General features: G+C 48.7%; 1 protein-coding gene across 7 annotated transcripts in view; it reads left to right on the top strand.

Annotated features, from left to right (window-relative positions):
* Positions 1–22,866, top strand: part of CARMIL1 (capping protein regulator and myosin 1 linker 1) — a 317,796-nt gene that overhangs the window by 20,799 nt on the left and 274,131 nt on the right. For 5 of the 7 annotated variants that reach the window (XM_051855017.2, XM_051855018.2, XM_051855021.2 and 2 more), the window contains exon 3: positions 12,295–12,387. The exons of the other annotated variants lie outside the window; for them this stretch is intronic. In XM_051855017.2, the coding sequence (XP_051710977.2) occupies positions 12,295–12,387 (93 nt within the window). The remainder of the gene's footprint in view (positions 1–12,294; positions 12,388–22,866) is intronic. 7 annotated transcript variants of the gene reach the window in all.

The following is a 22,866-nucleotide window of genomic DNA, read 5'->3' on the forward strand; positions in this document are numbered from 1 at the left end:
CCGGAAGAAGCTCTTGGCTCCTGCTTTTGGGTTGGCTCAGCTCCAGCTGTTGCAGCCATTTGGGGAGTGAACCAGCGATGGAAGATCTTTCGCTCTGTCTCTGCCTCTCTCTGTCTATATCTCTATCTCTCAAATAAATAAATAAATAAATCTTAAAAAAAAAAAAAAAAAAAGAACCAGGGTAAGGATTTTGTTTTTCCTTTACCCTCCTTGAGAGACTGGCTTGGGAGAAATCTTGCTTTCAGAAAGGGTCCGAGTACCTTGTGAAAACCAAGTCTGAAGACAGTGCTGTGTATGTTCTGTCCGTTATCTTTCTGTAACCTTTTGGTTGCAAATCTGAGTGTATTCAGAAATGTGCTCAAGCCCCTCTTTCATGGCCAAGTTGATTAGTCAGGTTAAAAAAAAAAAAAAAGGGAAGGTCAGGAGTTGCCTCTGCTCCTCCGCTTGGGGCTGTGTGGGCCCTCCCAGGCCCCGTGCCCGGTCTGGGGGCCTCGCTTGGATTTCAGGTAGGGTTGCTGTTGTTTCGTGGCTTGGGGAGGGAGTGTTATTAGGGTTCCTTGGCTCTGGGTCGTGCTGGACTCCGACCTGCTAATGAGGCTTGAGGGCTCAGGCTCAGCACTTCTGACAGCCTGGGCCAAATCCTTGTAGGAGCTGGCCTGGGTGTGTGGGGTGCTGGGTTGCCTCCCTGGCCTCTACCCACCAGATGGCCACCCCTCCCTTGGGTGGGACAGTGAAGAATATTTCCAGATGTTGTCACATGTCCCCTTTGTGATCAAACTGCCCCTGGCTCAGAACTGCTGGTTTAGATCACTGGCTCGCAGAATGTCAGAGACCAGATGCGTCTCTTGTCGTATGCAGAGCTGTATTGAAGTCTGCGAGTTTACAGCTCTGTGGCATGGCCAAGTTCAAGTCACGTAAAAAGCCTGTATGCATTTAAATGTACTTGAGATACTTACCCACCTAATTTCTCTGTAACAGAAGTGACAGATCACAACAACTGAAACTTGCTTTGTATAAAGACACCTAGTCTGTTGGGCCAGTGGCTCTCAGTATGTAGTCCTGATAGTAGCACCATTGACATCACCTGGGAACTGGTTAACAACACAAGTTTTTAGGGGTCCCATGCCAGCCTGCTGAGTCAGAAGTAGCAGTGTGTTAACAAGTCCCTGAGGCGATCCTAGGGCACAGGGAAGTCTGACACATACCTGTTTACTTAGAGACCTGTGGACCAAGCCTTACTGAGAGAGACATGGATGCAACCTCTCCTAGACAGAACTTTGAAATCTGCCAAGGGAACAGCCGGCCCCTAGACAGGTTGTGTGGAGTGGCTGCTGGTCCTTTGGCCCCTTCCGAAAGCCTGCCATTGTGCACAGCTTCCTTTTGAGGTGTTCCTTTCTGGTCAGTCTCCTTGAACTTGGTACACTGCTGAGACCACGGTGTTTGTACCAGGCCCTCACGATGACCAAAAGCCTATAACTTCACAGCTCTGCTGTTAGGGCTGATCTGGAGTAGACACAGATTCTTCCTCTTGTGACTTTGAGACAGAAACGAGAAGGCAGAAGGCACAAGGCAGGAGAAGTCCTTGCGCAGGCTGGGGCTAGGAGAGGTGAAGAGGCTCTCCTGCAGCCGGTCCAGACAAGAACAGGAAAGGAAGCGCAGAGCTTTGGAAAGTGGCCGTTGAGTGGCGCTACTTAAACTGATGTCTCTGAACCACAATGTGCGTTTTCTGCAAGCCCAGGCGGCCAGCGGTTGGGGGAGGCTCCTGTCTTGCTGACTGCTCTGGCTTGCTTCTCCAGGCATCCTTGGATTCCAGCTTCGTCAGCTGAGGCAGCCTCAGTGCACGCCTCTTCCTTGCTGCCTGGAGGAGCCCTGGACCCCTACCCTGTGTCAGACCAGGAGGTCAGCGCCGTTCAGCTGGCTGTGCCCCAGAGTCTCCAGGGCAGTGCCAGCCTCTGTCTTTATACACGTACGTCCCACGTGCTCCTGGTCTGCAGGAAGGGATGCAGGATAGAAGTCACTTACTTCAGATGTCACTGTGTTGACTTTCTCAAAAGAATCCTGCCTAGGCGATTTTACGGAAAGTTTTAGATTCTGGTTTTCACTTCCTTAGATCACATCAAAGAGGCCAACTCACCATGTAGGTTTCAGAGAGCTGTTTCTGTGACTCCATCACAGTTCTGTCTCTTAAAGTTTGATTTTCTGAGAGAGAGAGAGAGAAAGAGAGAGAGATCCCACCTGCTGATTCACTCCCCAAATGCCCACAAAAGCCAGTGCTGGGCCAGATTGCAGCAAGTAGCTGGGAACCCACCCAGGTCTCCCATGTGGGTGGTAGGGACCCAAGTATCATTTGCTGCCTCCTGGGACATGGGTTAGCAGGAAGCTGCATCAGAAATGCAATAGCTGGGACTTGAACTAGGCACTCTGGTGCAGGATGTGGGCATCCCGAGCAGTGACTTAGGCTACGATGCCAGATACCTGCCTCGCAGTTGCTCTGACATCTTGAGTTAAGCCTCTCAGCACCTTCTTTTTTCAGGGAGATGCTTAAAGTCAGAACCTTAAATAAAACAAAACACAGAACCAACATTGGAATGAGAGGTGTAGGCGAGTGTAGAACTCAGTGGTGTGAAGCATGTTCTGAAAATACAGTAAGTGTAAAGAAATTTCTTTCTAGTTTGAATTTTCATCCAGTTGGTTGGTCCTTCCCTTATACTGCCAGTCATTTTTTTTTTTTTTTTGACAGATAGAGATATATATAGAGAGAGACAGAGAGAAAGGTCTTCCTTTTGTTGGTTCACCCCCCAAATGGCTGCTACAGCCGGTGCTGCGCTGATCCGAAGCCAGGAGCCAGGTGCTTCCTCTTGGTCTCCCATGCAGGTGCAGGAGCCCAAGCACTTGGGCCATCCTTCACTGCCTTCCCGGGCCACAGCAGAGAGCTGGACTGGAAGAAAAGCAACCGGGACTAGAACCCAGCACCCATATGGGATGCGGGCGCCGCAGGTGGAGGATTAGCCAAGTGAGCCACTGTGCCAGCCAGCCAGTCACTTCTTCCTTCCTGTCTTTCTTGTTAAAATCAGAGAAAGAATACAGGTACCTTCCTGCAGCACGTCCATTGGATTCTGTCACAGGTGTCGTTACAGAGGTGAATGAGTGGGGACAGTATTTAACTATGTTGCTTAGATGCTGGGCTGAGTTCTTGGGGCAGTAGACCCAGGAATATGGGTCAGTGCTTGTTTTTCAGGCTGGCTAAAAAGATTTGCGACTGTTGGAGAGCATAAACAGGGTTCTCTTATTCCCACGCGGGTGTCCTTGATGGGATAGTAAGGGATTCGAGAGTCCAGGACTGTTTCTTGACTGGACTTTTGTATCAGATACCCCTACGTTATAGCCTTCTCTTCCTTGCACACACAGAATATTTACCCAGGGAATGACCCAGTTCTGGAGTACAAAGTTCAAGCCAGACTGCTTTTTTTTTTTCTCAGGGGCTTGGCCAGGCGCCTTATCTGACGCAGCCCATCTTTAATTTAGCTGTGTGCAGGAGGCAGGGATGCTGCGCCGGAGGGGCTGCGGGGCTGGGCTCTGCCCTGGTCGCGGTGAGAAGTGCAGCCAGGAACGCTATCAAATGCTGCCTTCCTCGGAGCTCTGGGTCCCACTGCACCCAGCTCATCACCTGGGAGATCCCGGCCTGCGTCAGGGGGCAGGCTCCACACATCCCGCTGTGACTGTGCAGTGTTTGTTCCGCCTGCCGTCTCAGGAATGCGGGATCCTGGTGCCAGCGGGCTGTCTCTCCTTTCCTCTTGTTGGCTTTTCAGGGGCAGTGATTTGTTTCCTGTGTGTGCTGGCTGGGTCTCTTCATTTACATGAGAGAGAAGTGGATGTCCTTTCCACTTTTGGCTGGTGACAGGCATTGCCTTTTTTTTTTTTTTTCTCCTCCCATTGTGGGAGTTTGTGGTGATTGGATGAAAAGACTTTCTGAGGCTTTCGGAGATGACAGTTCATTTCTTTTGTGTGTCAAAAATTACAGTGTGTGATTGTATTTTGTTGTTTTTAACAGGGAAAACTGCCCCCTACAATTTCATCTAGTTGTTGGAAAACCAAGAAGGCATCTCATTTCCTGTTGGTTCCAGGAGCACCCCTTTTCACTCTGTAAACCAGAAACCGTGTGTAGCTCTAGGGCTGTGTTTCCCGGGGTGGGGCTGGGGGGGGGGGTGGCAGCAGAGCCAGCTCCCAGGAGGAGATGGCGTTTATGCAGGGAAGTGACGCGCTCCTCTCTGCCTCTCCTGTTCCCAGACTTCAGGTCTTTTCTCCATCTCTGCCTTGTTAGAACCTTGACATTCTCAATTAAGATTTATTTATTTATTTGAAAGGCAGAGTTAGAGACAAGGAGAGGCAGAGAGAGAGAGAAAGAGAGAGGTCTTCCATCCAATGGTTCACTCCCCAATGGCTGCAATGGCTGGAGCTGCTTCGATCTGAAGCCAGGAGCCAGGAGTTTCTTCCCAGTCTCCCACACCAGTGTAGGGGCCCAAGCACTTGAGCCATCTTCTACTGCTTCCCCAGGCCATGGCAGAGAGCTGGATCAGAAGTGGAGTAGCCGGGTCTCCAACCTGTGCCCATGTGGGGTGCCGGCATTGCAGGCGGTGGCTTTACCCGCTACACCACAGCACTGGCCCTGAACCTGGAGGTTCTTAGCACACGTTGTCTACTTCCTGAAGCTACAGTTAACCTCCTACAGGACACCAGAGCTGGAGCTGACCGAGTTACTCATTGCCGCGTTCTAGCTTTACACGAAGGAGCCGTATATTAGAACTGGCGTAGCCTTCTGTCTGTTGTCATTTCTGCTTCGGATGCTTTACATATTAGCCAATTGGAAAAACAAAAGTCAAAACACATTCATCAAGTGACTTTTAGGACAGCTGCCAATCCAGTTTCCTGTGACCGTATACCCTGGAGGGCGGCAGATGAGCTCAAGTAGTCGGGTCTCTGCTGTCCATGTGGGAAATGGGATGTAGCTCCTAGCTTCTGGCTTCTGCCTTGCTCAGCCCTAGATGTTGTGGGCGTGTGGGGGAGTGGAACAGAGCACACACGGGAAGATAACTCTCTCTCTCTCTCAAATAAATGAATAAACTAAAAAAAATTGAGCACCATCTGTGTATGAAGGAGTTGTGTTTTAAAAGAGGAAGGCGGTGCCTAGGAATTGGGTAGAGTCAAGGAAAAATTCTTTGTCTAGGATTTGTCTAGGATTTCCTTCATTCGTTTGGCTTGAGAAGAACGAGTCAGGTGGGATATCAGTCTGCCGATTATAAATGCTTCAGGAAATTTCAGACCCGTCCGCCTAGAGTAAGTATTGAGCAGTGGCGCCGCAGGAAGAGGTTCCTCAAATACATTTAATCTTGTTGATTGCGTGCTGTTTCTGTTAGGAGGCCGCCTCCTTTACGCATGTGGAGCTGACCTCACGTACACCCAGGGCTGTCACAGAGGAGCGAATGCAGGTGTGTTGTCTGTTCCTAAATGGGCCCTGGATAAAAGCTACACTACACGGCAGTGGGAATTGGCTTGAAGCTCTGGAGCGAGAGTTACACTGTGATAGAACAGGCAGGGGCTGCACCAGTGGGGGGAGGGATGGGTTGCAGGACGTTCGGAGTGGGCAGGAGATTGGGTTCTTGGCAGCTGGGCAAGTTCAGGTGTTAGATTGCTTGACCTGTTAACTGGGATATCCTGCAGGGTGTTCATGTTGGAAAATACCTCCTTGCATCTGAGATTTTAGGATCCAGCATATTGGCTGCCTGCATATCAACGCTGTATTTAGCTGGAGTCTGTGCCGAGCCACGCTTTACCTGTTAAACTCTTGAAACCTCTCTGTCACCACAGCCAGGACAAAGCAGTTGCTAAGGACAGGTGAGTCTCCCGGGGACTAAGGATATGGGCTGGAGTCCACATCAGCGCTTTGATGAGGTTAAATCAAACGAGGAAGTCTAGCCTTTTGGCTGCTGGCTGGGGTGCAGCTTTTTAGCCCTGGTCGTGCTGTGAGCAGCTTTTTTGCACACGTGCAGCAGGGTGTGACTGGGGGCACTGCTGAAGTTCACTCTGAGCAAGATCTGCTCTCTGCTCTCCTGGCAGGCGGCAGACGATGGACAGGGTCTGTCTGTCTGCCTGGGAAAGGGGTGGGGCCGTGGGGTGAGTCTTTCCAGGTTCAGAGCTCAGGAATGAGGAGCCTGGAGGTCACAAACCTCCCTAGGCCTGCAATTTTCATTAATAACATGCTTCTGGAAAAGCCTCCTTCCAGGAAGTTGTGAGAGTAGGTGGGAAGTGGAGCTTTTAGCATTTTGAAAGAAAAGGGCCTGCTAGTTCAGTTAGGAATACCCGATGGGTGTGCTCCTTTCATGGCCCTCATTTCTTTGCTTTTTTTTCAAAAGATCAAACAGTCCCCTCCTTCCCCTCTGGGGGAATTGTGTGTTAGTTTTCCTGTAGCTCTTTTGTTTTTTAAAAGATTTTATTTACTTGAAAGGCAGCATGATAGAGAGAGTGGGAGAGACAAAGATCTTTCATCCATTGGTTCATTCCCTAAATGGCCACAACAGCCAGGCCTGCACCAGGCTAAATTGGGAGCCTGGAGCTCCATTTCTGTCTCCCACGTGGAATGCAGGAGCCCAAGTACTTGGGTATCTTGCGCTGCCTTCCCAAGTGCATTAGTAGGGAGCTGGACTGGACGCACAGCAGCTGGGATTGGAATTGTTGCTCTGATATGGGCTGGTGCTGCGAGTGTGCACACCTACTGTGCCACAGTACCTGCCCCCACCCCCACAATGATTTTCATCCTAGTGATTGACATTCATTTTGCTAAGCAGAATAAACAAATAACCAGTCACATAGGCAGTTAATTCCACTTTTGATTCTTTGTTGTGTTCTGCTTTAAGAGTTATTCTTAACTTTCGGACTCTTATGTTTTATTTAAGGAGTTGCATCCAGCGGAGACTATTCATTACTTCTTATTCTGAAGGTGTTTTTCATCAGTGGTCTCTGTTAGCTGATGGTGCATAAAATACAGCAATACAGTGTCTCTCCCAGGAGAACTGGGAGAGCGCTGACATCCTTTGTGAATATGTATGTAACTGACGTGTAGCGTGCTGGCCTGTGCCTGCCTCTGCCATTGAAGACCTGTGTTCATTGAGCTGCTGTATGCCTCATTCATTAAAAAAAAAAAAAAAAAAAAAAAAAAAACAGCCATTAAACAGACATAGCAAAATTTACCATCAAAACCAGTGGCATTCAGTGTATCCACAGTGCTGTATGACCCACCACTGTCCACTTCCTGAACTTTCTTGTCACCCCGGATCTGTGTCCCTGACTCCCCATTTTCTGTTCCCCCAGTCCCTGGTGACCACCTTCCTCCTTTCTGTCTTTATGGACTGGTCTATTCTGGATATTTCATGTAAGTGGAATTATATAATATATAGCCCTTTGTGTCCAATTTGTTTCATTTAGCGTGCTCTTTTCAGAATTGATCCGCATTATAGCATGTATCCGAACTTCATTTCCCTTAAGGCTGAATGATATTCTGTTGGATATATGGGTAGGGAGAGGAGGGAGGAGAAGTATTGATTGATTGATCTTGCCTTCGCTGGTTCACTCCCTGGATGGCTGTAATGGCCGGGCTGGTCCAGACTGAAGCCAGGAGCGTGGATCTCCATCTGGATCACCCAGGTGGTTGGCAGGGACCCAAGTTCTTCGACCATCTATCTTCCACTGCCAAATATGGCACGATAGCAGGGAGCGTGAATGGAAGAGGAACAGTAAGACTCGAACCAGCACTCCAGTAGCACCTTAACCTGTGCCATAATGCCAGCCCCTTTTTCTAGTATTTTAATTAACTTACGTTATGCCATGGAATTTATCATCTATCTTTGAATGATGGTTGTTTGGGTACTTGCCTGTGATCCCACTCCATTGAAGTTCCTTGATTTGATCTTCAGATTCCCATTTTTGTACTTTACGCAGTAATCAGTGTTGACAACATCGATCAAATGGGCAAGATAGTCTAGAATATTATTTTTAAAAGGTTAGTTTATGATAAATACTTTGGAATTGTTTCAAATCTTGTTTTGCTAAACTTAAGAGCTGATATTTGTTAATTCCTCTTGGTTACAGAATGAGATAGATTCTGGCTGCTAAAAATAAATGTTAAAAAAGAAGGCAGTAAGCAGAAAAGTATTTAAGACATTGAGGAACAGCTTCCATAAGGAGCTGAAATAGTGTGGGAAGAAAGTTAATTTTTTTTAATACTTATTTATTGGAAAGGCAGAGTTATAGAGATAGAGAGGGAGGTCTTCCATCCACTGATTCACTCCCCAAATGGCTGCAATGGCCGGGGCTGGGCCAGGCTGAAGCCAGGAGCCCAGATCTGTATCCAGGTCTCCCATGTGGGTGGCAGGGGCCCAGGAACTTGGGCCATCCTCCACTGCTTTCCTAGATGCATTCCTAGCAGGGAACTGGGTCGAAGTGGAGCAGCTGGGCCTCAAACCAACATCCATATGGGATCTGGTGCTGACAGAGGGGACCCAGCCTGCTGTACCACAGTGCCAGTCCCAGGAGTTAACATGTTGAGGTAGTTCTGTGTCGTGTTAGTCTTTATTTTGTTTAGACATTGCTTTACTTTTGGCCATTCTGCAGCCATCGATAGCTGAGTTTTAAAGCCTTTTTTATTTATTTATTTATTTGGGGAAAAGGAGGGGCTGGGGATTATTGTGACTGTTGGTTTTGTCCTGCTTTGTGGTTTTATTTCATTTTCACTTTATTTAAAAGCCAGAGAGACAGAGACACATGGGAAGCTCTTTCATTCCTAGTCACAACAGCCAAATTAGGAGCCTGGAACTCAGTCTGGGTGACTCAAGTACTTGAGCCATCATCTCCTGCCACCTGGGGTGTGCATTGTCAGGAAGCCGGAGTCGGAAGCTCCAGAATATGGGGTGTGAGTATCTGAAGCCACCTTAACTGTGGCGCCAAATGCCTGTCCTGATGACCTTGTTTTTGATAGGCAACTGGTGTTTACTTACTGGGTCAGATTCATAGCAAGCACGCATAGTTACACAGGTGACCTGGATGTTGGTACCAGTAGGATCTTCCGGGTGGTAGCCATCCAGTTAAGCGCGGGCTAAAAACTGCTGTGTGCAGATGAAGCTGTGGAGTTCACGTTACTGTAAGGATTACTCTTGTTACCAACACAGGGGTGCGCTCCTCTGTGTACTTAGTTTCATGAGCTTTCATTTCTTGTCTTTTTTGCTGATCGACTATTTTCTGTAACTGAGCTGAAATTGTTTTTAGGAATTAAGCTTAAAACAGGCAGTTTGTCGATGGAGGCTGCTGCGGAATGTGCTGCAGCTTTGGGCTGTCCCAACCCCCCCCCCCCCCCCCCCCCCCCCGCCAACGAGGCTGAGAAAGTTTGTATTACCAGAGCCTCCTATGAGGTTCTATGGGTGAGGCTATTTGGCTATTTATTGTGAGCTGTACTTTTAAATAGTGGAACAGGGAAAAATATTGTTTTTCTCTCATTAAAAGAAATCCCTTAGTTGACCATCATCCAGGATATTGGAATGTTAATTATCTTGTAAGTGGAAGCCGGAGGTCAGTTAATAGAAATGAAGCCCATTTCCTCCTTGGACTGGTTAACGGGGCCACCGGACTGCGCATGCCCAAGCAGGCCAGGGTGGAGTCTTCTCAGGGCTCCCTCTTGGCTTCTCTCTTTTAAAAAGCAACTTTATTAAAAATATAATTCACATACCACACAGGTCACTTATTTAAAGCGTACAACTCGGAGGTTATTTATATATTCACAGAGTTGTGCATTATTCACTACAATATTTATTTATTTGAAGGGAGAGAGGGAGAGGGAGAGGAGGAGAGGGAGAGATTGATTGATTGAGATTGATTGCTCTTCCATCAGATGGTTCACTTCCTGATTGCTTGAAACCACTGGGGCTAGCTCAAGCCACAGTCAGGAGCCCTGGAGGAATTCTGTCTGGGTCTTCCCTGTGGGTGACAGAGACCCCAGCGGTACAGCCATCACCTGCTGCCTCTAGGCTGTGCATTAGCAGGAAGCTGGAGTTGGAAGTGGAGGCGGGACTCATACCCAGGCACTGCATTGTGGGATGTGGGTATCCCAAGCAGTGTCTTAGCTACTGTGCCACAATACCAACCTTACATCCACTTTTTGAGCTATTTTCCTAATCCCCAAAGAAATAACCATACTCTTCATCGCTCATCCACAATCCTCTTCCCATCCTTAGCCTCTGGCAACCACGAAGTTACCTCCTGAGTATTTCATCTAAGTAGAATCATCTAGTACGTGACCTCTTGTGTGTGGCTTATGTGACTTAGCATGTTATAGTTCAGGGTTCATCCATGCTGCAGCCTGTCCAGGTATGTCACTCCTGTCTAAGGCCGAATGCAATTCCTTTGATCGTATGTATCATGTCCTGTTTGTACGTTCATGATGGACATTTGGGCTGTTTCTGTCTTTGGGCTGTTGTGAGCAGTGGTGCTGTGAACATGCACGTACAAGCCTTTGCATGGCCATGTATGCAATTCTCTTGGATCCCTAGACCTCTTACGTGTTCTGTAGAATAATAAGAAGGATCAGATCCTCTGGGAGACTAAAGGAGGGCTACTAACCCTTGTGTAGGGAGTCAGGGAAAGCCACATCTGCCTTGAGACGTGAGAAGTTGAATAAGAAGTTACATACATCGTGCCTCATCCCCCATTAGGAGGTTGTGAAATCAGTTCTGTGAATCAAGGCTGGGATTTTTTTTTTTTTTAGGAGGCAAACTAAAGTAGAATAGTAGGTATCAGAGGCCATCTCATGTCGTCGGGGTAAGCACTGGTGCGTGGGGTTTAGATGTGTTTTCATGAGCTGTGTGTGAATATACAGTGCATTGCAGCAGAAGATGTATTCTGTACTCTGGGTTGCAGGCAGAAAACTGTGCAAGCCCCTGGCCGAGGGACTTGTGCACAGGAGCTTAGAGCATTCACCTGGAGCTTTAAGTCTTTGCCCTGAGATGGCGGAGAGACCCAGGACCAGGGCAGAGGGTAGCGGAGAGATTCGAAAATCCTTTGACTGCTTCAAGCTCTGTGATCTTTATGCTTTGAAAATTGTTCATTTGTTCACCAAATATGAAAATTGCTGTGCTTCTGGGCTGAGCTAGGTTCAGGGAGCATGAACCCCTGCTCCTTTGGACTTTAGCGCTTTCAGGGGAGATGGACAAGTGAAGAATCAATCAAGGTGACTTCACAAAACACGGTGGAGTGAACATGCGTGTTTCTCTGGTGCTCCCAGAATGCCTGCAAGATGAGAAAGTGATAGAATACAAAGCGTGGAGGCCTCCAGAAGATAGGAGATTAGGAGAAGAGACTGCAGCAGCTCAGAGCTGCGAACACATTTTTGCAAGGCGGCGTCACTGCCCCAGCTGAGCAGAAAAAGCCGTACCCCAAGAATCTCAAGAGGAATGTTAGTGTGTGAGCCACTTAGCCCCGTGGAACCCCAAAGAGACTCAGAAATGGGGAAGCCCAGCTCTCACAGAAGGCTGTGCATGGAGCTGACGGAAAGGCGTGAGATGGTGGCCCAGGAAGCTGGGATACTGCACCCCCAACCAGCAGGAACAGGGGCACTGCCCCAATTTATCCTGAAGGTTGCACGGTGAAGCCGTGAGTCATTAGCCCTCAAAGCCCCCTAGCCCTCCAGAGGGTCTGCGAGGAGGAAGAGGGGACAGAGGGCAGGTCTGTATGGATTACTCCTGGGCTGTGTAGTTTGAAAGGATGCCTGTGAACTGATTCTGAAGCCACCACCTCCCTTTGCTTCCTAGTCACTGATTTTTGTCCCAAGAGGCATCAGCCCCCTCATTAAACTACTGGCGCATTCTTTCCTCATCGTCACCAGGGGTAGTTAGAGCATCCGGGTTTATATTGTGTGCCTAGCCAGGCACTAGGTCTGTTGGACTCAACAGTGATAACAGAAGGGTAAAATAGTGCTGCATGCCCAGGGAATGTCCCGTCTACTAGTTCAAGCAAGTGTGTGGTTTCTGCAGTAAATGCAGGTCGAGCGCTTGAAATGTGAAAATGTGAAATCTGAAATACTCCAGAATCTGAAACTTCTTGAGCACCAAGATGGCACCACTCAAAACTGTTGTATAGGGGCTGGCGCTGTGGCGTAGTGGGTAAAGCCACCGCCTGCAGTGCTGGCATCCCATATGGGCGCCGGTTCAAGTCCCGGCTGCTCCACTTCTGATCCAGCTCTCTGCTATGGCCTAGGAAACCAGTAGAAGATGGCCTAAGTCCTTGGGCCCCTGCACCTCCTGGCTCCTGGCTTCAGATCAGCACAACTCTGGCTGTTGCGGCCAATTGGTGAGTGAACCAGCGGATAGAAGACCTCTCTCTCTCTCTCTTTCTTTCCTTCTCTCTCTGTGTAACTCTGACTTTCAAGTAAATAAATAAATCTTTAAAAAAAAAACCCTGTTGTATAAAATTGCCTTCAGGCTGTGTGAAACACAAACTGATTTCATGTATAGACTTAGCAATTTAAATTCTGAAACCCTTCTAGTTCCAAACATTGTTAAGGGAGACTCAATCTATACTTCCTTTTTTTTTTTTTTTTTTTTTTAAAGGCAGAGTTAGAGAGAGAGAGCACCTTCATCCACTGGTTCACTTGCCAAATGGCTCAGCCATGCCTAAGCTGGGAGCCTGAAACTCCATCCGTGTGGTGCAGGGGTCCATGCACTAGGGCCGTCTTCTGATGCTTCCCCAGGCACATTAGCAGGGATCCCGATTGGAAGTGGAGCAGCCAAGACTCAAATTGGTGCTCGTATTAGATACAGGTGTCACAGGTAGGCTTAACCCTTTGTACCACACACAGGCCCTTCAACTTACACTTTCTGTTTTCTTTTCTTTTTTTTTAAAATAATTTATTTATTTATTTGAAAGTCAGAGAGGGAGAGAGAAATCTTACATCCACTGGTTCACTCTCCAAATGGCCCCAATGACTGGGACTGGACCAGGCCAAAGGCAGGAGCCAGGAGCTTCATTCAGGTCTCCCTGTGGGTGTGGGAGCCAAGTACCTGGGACATCTTCCGCTGCTTTCCCAGGCACATAAGCAGGGAGCTGGAGCAGCCAAGACTGGAACCCATGCTCATATGGGATGCTGGCACTGCAGACAGTGGCTTTACCTGCTGCACCACAGTGCCGGCCCCTCAACCTGTACTTTCAGAGCAACACACATTGTCAACATTATTGTGACAGCTTTTCTGTCTGTCCTGTCTGTCCATACCACCTCCTTTCATTGTGCATGTGCCTCGATAAAGTTCAAGCACAAAGATTTATCTATGGTACTCCTTATGGTAGCTTTGACAAAGGCTGGCCTTGCTATTTATAATAAACGTGGAAATTTTGTTTGACTGCTTGAGCTTAACACTGTATATTCTCCCAGACAAGAGACTGGACAGCCACAGTGTTCTTCAGTGTTTAAGGAACCAGGGACAAATTTTAGGCATCTCTCCTCTTGTTCCACCAATTTTTTTTTCCTCCTGGGAATATAGCCAGGATGATTGCAAAACATCAGCTTTTAAATCTCCATGAATGTTAAGAAAGGAAGTTTTCTTGAGAGCCACACCCATAATTGGGAATTTTAATTCCTAACCCCCCTTTTTTTTTTTTTTTGGTCTTGTGCTTTCTGCTGAAATATGTGATAAATCTTGTTAATTGAGGTCACTTCCCCTGCTGGGGAATTAACATTCAGATGTGGAAACTTTCCTTTTGGGAGTTCGGGTCCTTTTGCTGTTGTTGTCCATCTTGATTTATGATTGGGGCAACTTTTGGAATTCTCCACGCGCCCTTTGCAAATCCTCTGAGAAATTGCTGCAGGCAGTCGCGAGCGCTGCCAGGCCCTAGGCAGATTTGCATTATTGGAGGAAACAGCTGGCAGGTCTTCTCCTGACAGTCCCACCTCTGTTCCTGCCAGGGCCTGACATTTCCTTCGTATGACTCAGTTAAAAAAAGCCAAAAAACAAAAACAGAAACACCCGTCCTGGAGGAAGGGGGAGGGCGGGGCCAAGAAACATTTCCCTGCGATGGTGCGGGGGCTTTGCTGGGGCTGGTGGAGTGCACCCTGGCCCTTGAGGGCTGCGTGGGAGCTGTGCTCACCTCCCACGCTTGGAGTTTGGGAAATGACTGTATTGTTCTGCTTCGTGGACCTGGTTCTCTTCATGAGTGTGGGGAGGGTTAATTTGAGGGGAAGCACGCTGTTGTGGGATTTGCACGATGGATGACCTGAAGTTTTGCCTGCAGAGAGAGGGCTCCTTCCTTCCTGGGCCCCGGGCTCGACTTCCTCCCTGGGTAAACAGGAATCTCTGGTTCCCGCCTTCTGGACTGACACGCGTCCCCCTGGTGCCCGGTGCTATTCCCAGTGTTGCCTGCTGTCCTGTGGTCGGGGCCAGTGTGTGTGTGGGGGCTGAGAGGCAGCAGGCAGAACTGCTGGAAAGGTGTAGGGGGTGAGAGCTGTTGGCCCACAAGCTGTCTAGAGCAGGACGGGTAGACTCACAAGGGCCTCGAGGGTGAGGGGCTCTAGGGCCCCCGGCTAAGTAGCTGTCAGGCCAAGAGTTGCAGACCAAGGCCATCTTGTACACATTACGAATGCCAGCTGTTCCAAGAGCTCCGCTTAGGGAAAGCATTTGTAAAGAAAGGTTATTTGGGGATAACCAGAGTAGCATACTTACAACAAAAAGGTGCCTTGAGGCCGGCGCCGTGGCTCACTAGGCTAATCCTCGGCCTTGGGGTGCTGGCGCACCGGGTTCTAGTCCCGGTCGGGGCACCGGATTCTGTCCCTGTTGCCCCTCTTCCAGGCCAGCTCTCTGCTGTGGCCCGGGAGGGCAGTGGAGGATGGCCCAAGTGCTTGGGCCCTGCACCCCATGGGAGACCAGGAGAAGCACCTGGCTCCTGCCATCGGATCAGCGTGGTGCGCTGGCTGCAGCACGCCAGCCACGGCGGCCATTGGAGGGTGAACCAACGGCAAAGGAAGGCCTTTCTCTATGTCTCTCTCTCTCACTGTCCACTCTGCCTGTCAAAATAAATAAATAAATAAATAAAAGGTGCCTTGAACCTCCACATACATCTACCTTAGGCTCCCTGATCTGGAGGGTGGCCCATGGAGTCCCCTGGGACTTCTTGCCGTTCACCTGTGGCATTTTGCTGAAGCAGGCCCCCATGAGGCTGGGGTGGGGAGAGGCACTGAGAACTATGGAGCCCTGTGAGCTGTTTGAATTATGTTCTTATTGACTTATTTTATGTTTTCTTGTCCGTTGATGCTGTTCTGTGTTTAGTGGCTCAGACGTTTGAATGGAGGGGGAATACGTGATTATCGGCATAGGTTAAAGGATACAGGGAATCCAGGGGGAAGTTAAACTTTAAACAGTCAGGCAAAGCCTCTTCTGTGTGAATATTAAAGCTGCTTTAAAATGAGTGTGTGTCTATGATATTGAACCCATATATAGTCACGGTGACGTTTGAGCTAAGTTTTGCTCCCCTCCCCGTGCGTGTGTCTGGTCTCTCCAGGTTGTTGCCTGGTGTGTCCGCCTGTCTCCCTAAGGGGCCCTTCTCCATCTGTCTTTCACATACACTTGGCTTCTCTGCAAGGCCTGATGATGATACAGACTGAGGTCCTGTCTGCAGGTGCCCCCAAGCGGGTTTTATTTTTAGCGTGGTTGCATTCCGCCCCTACACATTGAAGGTTTTTCTGTATGTACTAATTTGATTTATTGACAGGGGAGGAGTGTGCAGGGACTGAAAGAGGATCGTGTGGTTGTGGAAGGACATGGCGGGAATGGGGCTGCAGAGGGAGGCTGCACCCCTGACTGGTGGAATGGGGAAAAAGACAACTTAGAGTTCATTGATTTCAGGCTTCTTGCATGCTGAGAGTGTACATCCGAACTCATTTAATCGTCACAACCACTTTTACCAAAGCCGAGGCTTTAGGTGGTCTCTCAGAGTTGTAGAATAAGAAGCAGCCTGTGGACAAGGCTGCCGGTCTCAGATTACAGGGCCAGCACCCATTTCCAGTGCATCAAGGCCAATGTCCTGGCCGATCTGGAAACCCTGAGGTGTGGCAGGCTTTCTCCTGCACACTCACTCTCGCCTTGCTCTGATGCTTTGTTTCCGTAGGGTCTTGTCGCTCATCACTCACTGAGAATGCTAGTAGGCATCTTCAGATATAAACACACCTGGCAGGTGCAGTGGGTTGCACACTGATGCTCCCTCCGCTGCCCCCCCCGAAGGCCCCCAGAAACCCACCCATGGTGCAGGTGCCACATCTCTTCCTTTGTTTCTCTCTCCCCCTCTCCATTTCTTGTCTTTCCTTCCAGGCAGCTTAGTTAATTCCCCTTTAGATCATCCCATTCTTTGTACGACAAACAGTATTCTTGGTTTTCTCACCACTGTGTCTTATGGGTGGGTGAAGGCACCCTTGCCTCTAAACTGGGGATTGCCAGGGTTTGAGTCACCAGAACTCAAAGCTCTTAGCTTTCCTTTCGCTGTGCTCACCCAGGACTAGAAACAGCAGAATTCAAAGAACAGAAAAATAAGCAGACACTGCAGTCCCCTGCTGCTCAGGTGGCGCTCCCTGCTCCAGCATCCTTGGCATCAGCTGCAGACCAGAGACAGGAATCTTTTTTTTTTTGACAGGCAGAGTGTCAGTGAGAGAGACAGAGAGAAAGGTCTTCCTTTGCCGTTGGTTCACCTTCCAATGGCCGGCGCGGCCGGCGCGCTGTGGCCGGCGCACCGCGCTGATCTGATGGCAGGAGCCAGGTACTTCTCCTGGTCTCCCATGGGGTGCAGGGCCCAAGCACTTGGGCCATCCTCCACTGCACTCCCTGGCCACAGCAGAGTGCTGGCTTGGAAGAGGGGCAACCGGGACAGAATCCGGTGCCCCGACCGGGACTAGAACCCCGTGTGCTGGCGCCAACTTGCAGCAGATTACATGCACAGCACAGTTCAGAAAAACCACGAGCCTTCTCTGTGTTGCTCCTTTTTTTTTTTCTTTTTTAAACAGGCTAAGTGTTAAGTCTCGGTCACGGCCGGGTGCCTTCAATGTCATTATTGGTAATGATGCTTGCACTCAAGTATGTGGACTGTGTTACCCTGAGAAATGTTTCCTGACATTCAGCTAAGAAATGCTTCTAACAACCAGGACATAGAATTGAAAGGAGCCTTAATTAATTTGGGAATTGATTTCTGTAAAACAGGTGGAAATTCTCCAGGGAGCTCGCTGGCCTGGTGATGTGCAGGGTGCTGTGAGGAGCGGGCCCAGACACACACAGGTGTTTCGCCTTTGTCCAGAGTCACCCCCTAGGGGTCCTCAGGCCTGGCGGATGGCTGGCTCCCCAGAGGTCTTGGGTCTTGGGTTTGAGCCATTGGAATGGCTCTGGGTGCTGTGGCTCAGTTTTCAGATGCTGGTTCGTAGCCCTCCGTGCAGGAGTCATTGGGGGCTTCGGGAAGGGAGTGCACCTGCAGATGGGGTGCTCCTGTCCACAGGGGCTCTTCCCACTGTCAGATTTCACATCAGGCCCTTAGTTTTTCATCAGGAAGTTGAGCGGAGAGGGACAGGTTGAGAACTTTTCCTCCAGTTTTCCAACTTAAAAACTCTCACTGGGATCACTGAGCATTTTTGATGATTCTCTCTAATGCAAGTTTACGGGACAGGTGCCTCTCGAAGTTCATTGTTATACTTCCTTCCTTCAATCATGAGAGCTATGATTCATGAGATTATTTCCATTGCCTGCTCACCTTACAGGAAGTTCCCTTTTTTTTTTTTTAAATATGTATCGGAAGCTTCCCTTTGTTGAGGGCGTCTAATTTTTCTTCCTTCTTTTCCTCTTTGTCTTCTAACTCTTGCTTTATCGTAAGTTCTTTATTTGTTTAAAAAATTTTTTTAAAGACTTATTCATTTGAAAGGCAGAGTGGTGGGTGTGTGCACCCATACACATACAGAGAGAGATCATTCATCAACTGCTTTGATCTCCAAATGGCCGCAGTAGCTGGGAGTGAGCCAGGCCAAAGCCAGGAGCCAAGAACTCCATCTGGGTCTCTCACGTGGGTGGGAAGGACTCAAGTATTTGGACCATCCTCTGCTGCCTTCCCACGGTGTGTTAGTAGGGACCTGGATCAGAAGTGGAGCAAGTGGGACTTGTCTCCTACAGTTTGTCTTTTTAGAATCTGCCTTCTACTTGAAGTCATCTCGGATTCATTTTGGGTATAGTGAGAGAATATATTAACCTTGTAGTTTAAAAAGAACCCCTAAGTAAATCTGTGTAGTGAACTTGACCTTATTTGAGCATCATCTATCTGCATGGCTCAGGGCTTGTGAGTTGCACCCAGCAGTCTCTAATTTTTTTTTTTTTTTTTTTTTTTTTTTTTACTTTTTAGACAGGAAGAGTTAGACAGTGAGAGAGAGACAGAGAGAAAGGTCTTCCTTTTTCCGTTGGTTCACTCCCCAAGTGGCCGCTACGGCCAGCGCTGCGCCGATCTGAAGCCAGGAGCCAGGTGCCTCCTCCTGGTCTCCCATGCGGGTGCAGGGCCCAAGGACTTGGGCCATCCTCCACTGCCCTCCCGGGCCACAGCAGAGGGCTGGACTGGAAGAGGGGCAACCGGGACAGAATCCAGTGCCCCAACCGGGACTAGAACCTGGGGTGCTGGCGCCTCAGGCAAAGGATTAGCCTAGTGAGCCGCGGCGCCGGCCAAACAGTCTCTACTTTTGTTCTGTCTGCATCAAGGAGTTGGGGAGGGCAGAGGTGGAGGCTGCTTGGATCATTTGCTGCAGCAGCTTGTGCTCAGGGGGTGGGGAGTGGGCAGCAAGGCACCTGCTGGCAGCTCTCGGTGGTCTCAGGCTGGAATATCTGTGTAGAAATTGGAAAGGAGAGGATGGGGATGGGAGAGAGCCTTCTGGGGACAAAAGCAGCGATCTTGGCTCCTGGAGAGGTTCAGGAGGGTAAGGGAAAGGGAGACATGTGACCTGGTTATCAGTCCTCGGGATTACTTTGAGAAAATTACTGCCCAGATTCTGGAACCTGATAAAGCCTTGGGCTCACAGAGTTACTTTCTGTGCGTGCCTGCGTGCGTGCGTGCTTGTGTGTTTCTTTTTATCCTTTCCAAGCCCTTTGTTTAAGTCCTGCTGTGGGAATGAACAGCAGCTGCAGAAGGCACCTAATCTTTCCTTGCTCCTTTTTCTCTTCTTCATGCCCCAAGTTCCCCAGCATGAGAGGAGAGGTGGACTGAACTTCTGCACATCTCTCTCACTCCTGGGGAGTTGTTTTCTAATATGGTCCCTGATCCCCCCAGTTAACTCCTGGGTGCCACCCAGGACGCCCCGCCTGCCTGGGAGTAAGGTCCCTGTGCTGTAGAGAAGCTCCTGGGAGTTGAGTGTGGAGGGCTGCTGTGCTAATAGCATAACCCATCTTGGACCGCCATGGGGTCAGCCAGTGCATGCGGGCCGTTGCTGACGCTGGTCGTGAGGTGCACAGCAGAAGACAGGTGCAGAGAAGGACAGCTTGCTTTTTCTATGGACCCGAGATGGGATCTGGACACAATGTCTTCTTCTGAAAGTCTTACGCAGTGAACATATTTTGAGAGATGCATTTCTCTGAGGGTGGACTTACTCTCGCCCATTAGCTATTTATTCGTGAATGACACAACTTACTGTGGGCACAGGAGAGTAAACCCAATGGCAAGGAGTTGCTGGGAATGAAACAGCTAAGGACACAGACTCTTTTTAAGGTCCTGCTCTAGCCTACAGAAGCCTTTGGTTGCGTGCTGAGTGAGCTAATTAGATGAATTGTGACTGGTTCCGAGTTCTACATCAGAGAAATCCTTCACTCTGCTGCCGGGCTCGGGCTTTGCCTGGCTGGTATTCTTGCTCTGACTTTCTGGGAATGTTTGCGAGTAATGAAAGCACTTTTTGTGATTTATACTTTTGTAGTAATCTGGTGTAATGGTTTGGGTAAGGTTTTACTATGTATCATAGCATGCATAGTCTTCTAAACTGCTTTTTGATACTAAAGTTCTTTTAATTTCAAGGGGCCGGATTTCCTTAAAAGGAAAAGAGCCTGGATAGGAATCTGGTAGCGGCTGATTAAGGAAGATCTTTTCTGTGTGTGTGTGTGTGTGTGTGTGTGAGTGTGCACATGTGCATACAGAGCTTAGCTTGTGATTCTCAGACTAATTGTTGCACTCTAGAACCCACTGACCCGGAAAGTATAATTGGCAATTTTATATATATATATATATATATATATACACATTGTTCTGATGCTCATAGGTTTTATTAGATTTTCAAAGGAATCTTAAAACCTACGAATCTGAGGGAAACATTTTCTTGTATGAGATAGCGTTGCTGCAGGTCTGAGAAATTAGAAACCTGTGCAGATTTTCACCTTTTTAAAAATATCTGTTGTTCTGAGTCCACTCCCAGAAAGTGGGTTAGCTAGGTTCACCCTGCCTGCTTAGCACCAAAACACACTTGCTGCTGTGTTGTGTTCAGATGAGAGTGAGCGCTGACTATGGGGACTAGGCAGGGAGGGAACAGGGCAGTCTTGCTTCAGAATGTCCCTGGGACACGGTGGTTACTGTGCTGGTCACAGCAGGGTTTCCAGAGACACAGTTTGGCCCTGTGTCCCTTAGGAGACATTTGTGGGATGGGTGTCCCTGGGCTCCTCCTCCCAGTGGACACCTTCCCGGAAGTCATCAGTGGAGAGGAGGTATAAAGTTGTGTTCTCCTCCCTGAAAGCTACACAGGAAAATGCCAGAAGTGCAGTCATCCCTGGCTATCCATGGGGAGTTGGTTCCACGCCCCATGGATACCAAAATAGGAGGATAATCAAGTCCCTTCAACCACATGTGTACTGTTTCCGTGTGACCTCTGCCTGCCTTCCCGCCTTCCCACATACTCCCAGTCACCTCTAGATTATTTATAATCTCTAATGCAACGTGAATACTATGTGCATGGTGATATACTGTATCGTTTGGGGGATAATTACAAGAAGAAAAATCTCTATATATTTAGTACAGACGCTGTTTTTTCCCCTCTAATATTTTTAATCTGTGGTTGGTTGAGCCTGTGGTTGTGGAATTCCCTGGAGAGGGAGGCTGACCGTACAGTGGAACTGCATTGGAACCTTACTGGAGTTCTGGGCTCACCCCCCGGCTCCCTGTGTGGATGAGAGGCAGCCAGAATCCTCTGTTTTCTCTGAGCTTGTAGCCTTTCCTTTGCTACCATCCCCACGTTGTGAATGCCAGAAAAAAAATGCTGCCTACTAATCGTGGTGGGGAGTGCTTTGGTCCAGCTGGCGCTGAATCAGAGGAGTAGCCAGTTGCCCGTCTCAGACTGAAGTTTCTCCAAAGAGAAGAGTTTCTTTGAAGCTCAGGGAAGTCACTGTTGTCCTGGAAGCCCCAGTGTGATGCCTGTCTGCCCCTGCTTGGTGGTATTCCCACAGGTCTCTCATCTTTTTACAGGTCTAGCACCACCCCCAGTCCAAGGCTGGGTCTCCCTGTGTCTGCGCTGGTCCATTGCACTTCAAAGACATTGCAATGACTCATGGTCTGGTCTGTGGGCACAGAGGAGGGTGCCCAAGGGAGCCAGAGTTGCGATGGTTAGATTGATTTTTTTTTCCCCAGAGCACATGTTTTTACCTTCGTGTTTTGCAAATATTGCAGTTAATTCCATCTTCACTTGGAAGGCTTTTCTCACAGCAGCCTGCTGTGTCAGTAGCTTGTCAACTCCAACACTGAGAAGCAGAGATACAAAAATCTCTGGTGCATGGGATAAAAGGTGGTTTCTGCCTCATGCATCTGGCCTGGATCAACGTTTTGGCCAAAGTCTGGTACAGAAAATGCATTCAGCAAGAAGGGACAGAAACAGATAACTGAACGTGAACTGAACAGTGATTTCTGAAGCGTGGGTTGTTGCCTTATTGGGAACTGTCCCTGAGGAGACTCTGGATGGTTGCAGACATTTTTGAAAATGGTGGAAGCAGTTCCTGGTTACTTTTCAGCTTTTCACGACAGCTTATTCTGCAGATGATTTCTGGAATTTAGGCCTCTGGAGGCTAGGAGTGTTGCAGTCTTCATATTCCATGCTGTGCAGAGCCCAGCTTGCTAACTCGTTTGTTTCATTCTCTCCTGCTTTCAAACAGAGTTTTCATATGTCCATTGCTAAATAAGAAGATATTAAAGAGTGGTTTAGGATTTAATGCACCTTGGTTTTCTACCTCCCAAACCGAATGGTGGGAGGAAGTGATTTGTTGTGGTAACTAATCGTGACAGGAGGAACAAAGGTGAGGAAAAACAAGAGTTGTCTACTTGAGATTCCATATAAGTGGAATCATTGAGCTCTTGTCTTTCTGTCTGTGGCTTATTTGACCGAACTTCACGCCCTCCAATTTCATCGTGCGGTAGCAAGGTCGGAATTCCTTCTTCTTTAAGATGGAGTAAGATTCCGTTTCGTGTCTATACCATTCAGTGTGGGTTGCTTCCTCCTCTTAGTTATGCTTACTGTCTTCAGGATCATGCTTGTGATGGTCTCTGTGTGCAGTGCTGGGATAGGAAATGGACATGTCCTAGGTCTGGCCTTCCAGGATGTCATCGTGTTGTTGAGGAGAAAGAAAAATGGAGTCTTTGCACATCGTCTAAGAATGCGGTCTGCATCGAATTCACATAACTCAGCTTTGGAGGAAAACTAGACTGAGTCCAGTCAGGGTGGAGTTGGGTTGAGGAGGGTTTGCTACCCTGGGGCCCTTGATGGGAAGGAGAGCAGATTTTGTTACACAGTTGGAAGAGGTTGCAAAGTGG

The sequence above is a fragment of the Oryctolagus cuniculus genome, chromosome 5 (assembly GCF_964237555.1).
Source record: "Oryctolagus cuniculus chromosome 5, mOryCun1.1, whole genome shotgun sequence".
Lineage (NCBI taxonomy): Eukaryota > Metazoa > Chordata > Mammalia > Lagomorpha > Leporidae > Oryctolagus > Oryctolagus cuniculus.